This window comes from Echeneis naucrates, chromosome 17 (assembly GCF_900963305.1).
Source record: "Echeneis naucrates chromosome 17, fEcheNa1.1, whole genome shotgun sequence".
NCBI lineage: Eukaryota > Metazoa > Chordata > Actinopteri > Carangiformes > Echeneidae > Echeneis > Echeneis naucrates.
In genome coordinates, this window is record NC_042527.1 from 19099251 (window position 1) to 19102265 (window position 3015).

General features: G+C 44.9%; 1 protein-coding gene across 1 annotated transcript; it reads left to right on the top strand.

The window, feature by feature from the left end:
• On the top strand, positions 1-1806 carry LOC115058288 (acyl-coenzyme A thioesterase 2, mitochondrial-like). Its single transcript, XM_029525608.1, has 3 exons — positions 1-457; positions 787-974; positions 1207-1806. Exons 1-3 carry the CDS (start codon positions 1-3, stop codon positions 1804-1806), a joined length of 1245 nt encoding a protein of 414 aa, XP_029381468.1.
• Positions 1807-3015: the final 1209 nt, after the last annotated feature.

A 3015-nucleotide genomic window follows, 5' to 3' on the forward strand; every position in this document is an offset into this window, starting at 1 on the left:
ATGTCCTCCCAGGTCAGGCTGAGGCTGCTGCCCAGATCCAGCTGCCTGTTTGATGAGCCGTTTCGGCTGAAGGTGTCCGGGCTGAGGTCCAGACAGCTGGTGGCCCTGACAGCCAGGTCCACCGACCAGAAGGGGGTGGAGTTCAGCTCCCGGGCCAGCTACAGGGCCGACGGGAGCGGGGAGGTCCACCTGGACAGAGACCCCTCCCTCGGTGGGAGCTATGCCGGGGTCGAACCCATGGGCCTGCTGTGGTCCATGAGGCCGGACTCCTCTCACAGAAAGCTCGTCATCAGGAATTCACTTCACCCCCACGTGGTGAAGTTCTCTGTGCACGAGCAGGACGGAGACGGCCGGCTGCTGGCGGAGGCCGCCAATGAGAGGCTTCTGATCGGGGACGGGGTCGTCCGACGTCCGGTCAGAGGGGAACACTTCCAGGGAGTCCTGTTCACTCCTCCAGGTATTCAGCTCTGGACTGAATGAGAGTCATAACTGCACTTTTAAAGATCAGCAACTGAATCTGCAGAATCAAATCTGATAAAAATGCCAAAGAAGGTTGATGACCTCCACTGTGCCAGAACAATTTAACTAGAAGTTGACCATAATTAACAAGACTGTTGTTTTTTTCTGGGTTTTTCTGGAATATAAAATATTGATGATTTTTTTCAATGACAAGTTTTCAACCTGGTGCAAAAAACAGCTTTGGCCTTTCGTTAGACTGCATCAAAGGGTTGATAATCCGACTTAAGGTGACCAAGTATTGACTTTCTTTTGCGTCTTATGATCCAGGAGAAGGCCCGTTCTGCGCTGTGCTGGATCTGAGCAGCTACACGTGTGAGATAAGACCTTCTCTCCTGGCCAGCAAAGGCTTTGTGGTTCTGGCTGTAGCCGTTCACAGCAGCAAACTGGTCAACATGAACGTGATGCACCTCGACCTCTTCGAAGAGGCACTGAATTTCTTAAAAAAACAACCCAAAGTAAGTCGTTTGAGTAGCATTTAAACAAGGCAGCCAAGTGTTACTTAGATTTAATGATATTCTTAAGTGATTTAGACAAAGTTAAATCTTCAGTAACAGATACTTTTACCCATTTTGCACCCCTGGAAGTTCTTGCTTGACTGGCCTCTGAGCTTTGGTGGTGAAAAATAAAAACACCAGAATAAAGGAGAGACAGATTGTATGTGATTTTTGTGTGTGTGGTTCTTCACAGGTGGGCAGTAAAGGAGTTGGGATAGTAGCTCGATCGCAGGGAGCAGACGTTGCTCTTTCTCTCGCTGCTTTTGTGCCGGGTGTTGAGGCCGTAGTCTGGATTAACGGCTGTGGTGCAAACATATCCGTCCCTCTCCACTATAAGAACAGCCAAATCCTGTCTCCACTATCAATGGATGTCGACAAAGTGATTCACACTGAATCGGGTGCCAGGGTGATTAAGTACATAGTTGGAAATCCCCTGGCAGAGGAGAACAAGGGCAGCGTGGTCCCCATCGAACAGGCGACGGGACAGTTCCTCTTTGTGGCTGCAGAAGACGACCTCGGCTGGGACAGCAAGGCTTTCATGGGCCAGATGGTGGAGCGTCTGAAGAGTCGTGGAAGGAACAACTTTGAGGTTGTGACTTACCCGAAGGCTGGACACCTACTGGAAGCGCCTTATGGGCCTTACTGCCCCTCTTCTGTACATGGACTCCTTCATTTTCCAGTCATGTGGGGGGGTGAGCCCCGTTTTCATGCAGCAGCTGAAGTCCACCTTTGGGAGAAGGTCCAGGAGTTCTTAAAAACTCACCTGAAGTGTGACGTCAAATCTAAATTATAGATTTAAAATCTTAATTATAGATTTAAAATCTTAATTATAGATTTAAAATCTTAATTCTGTTTGATGGTTGAATGTTGTGAATTGACTCTTCAAATCCAATTTTTGTCTGAAGTTAGGAAAAGCCATGACAGGTCATGACCTGGTGTGGGTTTTAAATTCAGGGAAGAATATGGAAGGATGTGTCATTGTCACCGTCATGGACTCCAAAACATAACGTTCAACTGGAGAAGGAAAAGTAAATGTTAAAACTCAAGAAGGAAACAGGTTTTGTGAAATTACATGAATGACAGTAGTTCTATGAAGAAATCCCTGAACTCTCTGAGTCTCATCTGTTTTTCTCACTCATTGATATGAAGCTTGTCTGCAGCCCGTCGAGCTTGTCTGTGGCTGCTAGATGGCAGCAGAAGCACTACATGTAAGTTTTCCTAATTTTTCCCCTCTTCACTTTTTTTTTTTTTTTTAATTTGTGTGTAATATAAATCCAAATAATACAATTAAATTTTCACTGCTTTAACTGTGACAAACACACAAATGTTGTTGTCTCTGTGATCATCCAGTTTGGCTCATGCGATGTTCTTATTTACTTTAACTATTTAAATCAACATTTACAGAAATTATCTCTGAGCGGGTCAATTTCATTCAATTTCTACTGTGTTTCTACTGTGTGCAATGTACATTTATTTATCCAGTGACAATTTCATCTCAGTATCAACATTTCTCTTGTAAATGATGTCACTAATGTTATTACTTTTATTTTATTATATATTCGATCTATTGTGGCTCTAGTTTTTAGTCCTTACTGTACGTTCACTGTACACTTGCTGCTGGAACAATTCAAATTTCCACATTATGGGACCAATAAAGGAATATCTTGAGTCTGAAAAAAAAAAAAAGAGTAAAGTTTTCTCAGTTTCAGAGAAAATGTTATGTCTTCATTAGTTATGTTTCCGTTTGTCCGCCAGATGGCGAGCTGGTTGTGACGTCAGCACGTCTTCAGACGCCTGACGTCACCAGAGTTTCCTCGAGGCCTCTCGGGGTCGTCCTGGTCAAAGTGTGCGACAATGTAGGCCGACGTTTCCGGTTTGGAGTTTCACAATTAAACACCCCCCCCCCACTTCGTGTTGCTCGTTCACAGCGAGGCTCTTATTGTGAAAGCAGTTTCCGCTCTCCCGTGAGCCTGTGCAGAAACTTTTAAAACTTTTGAAACTT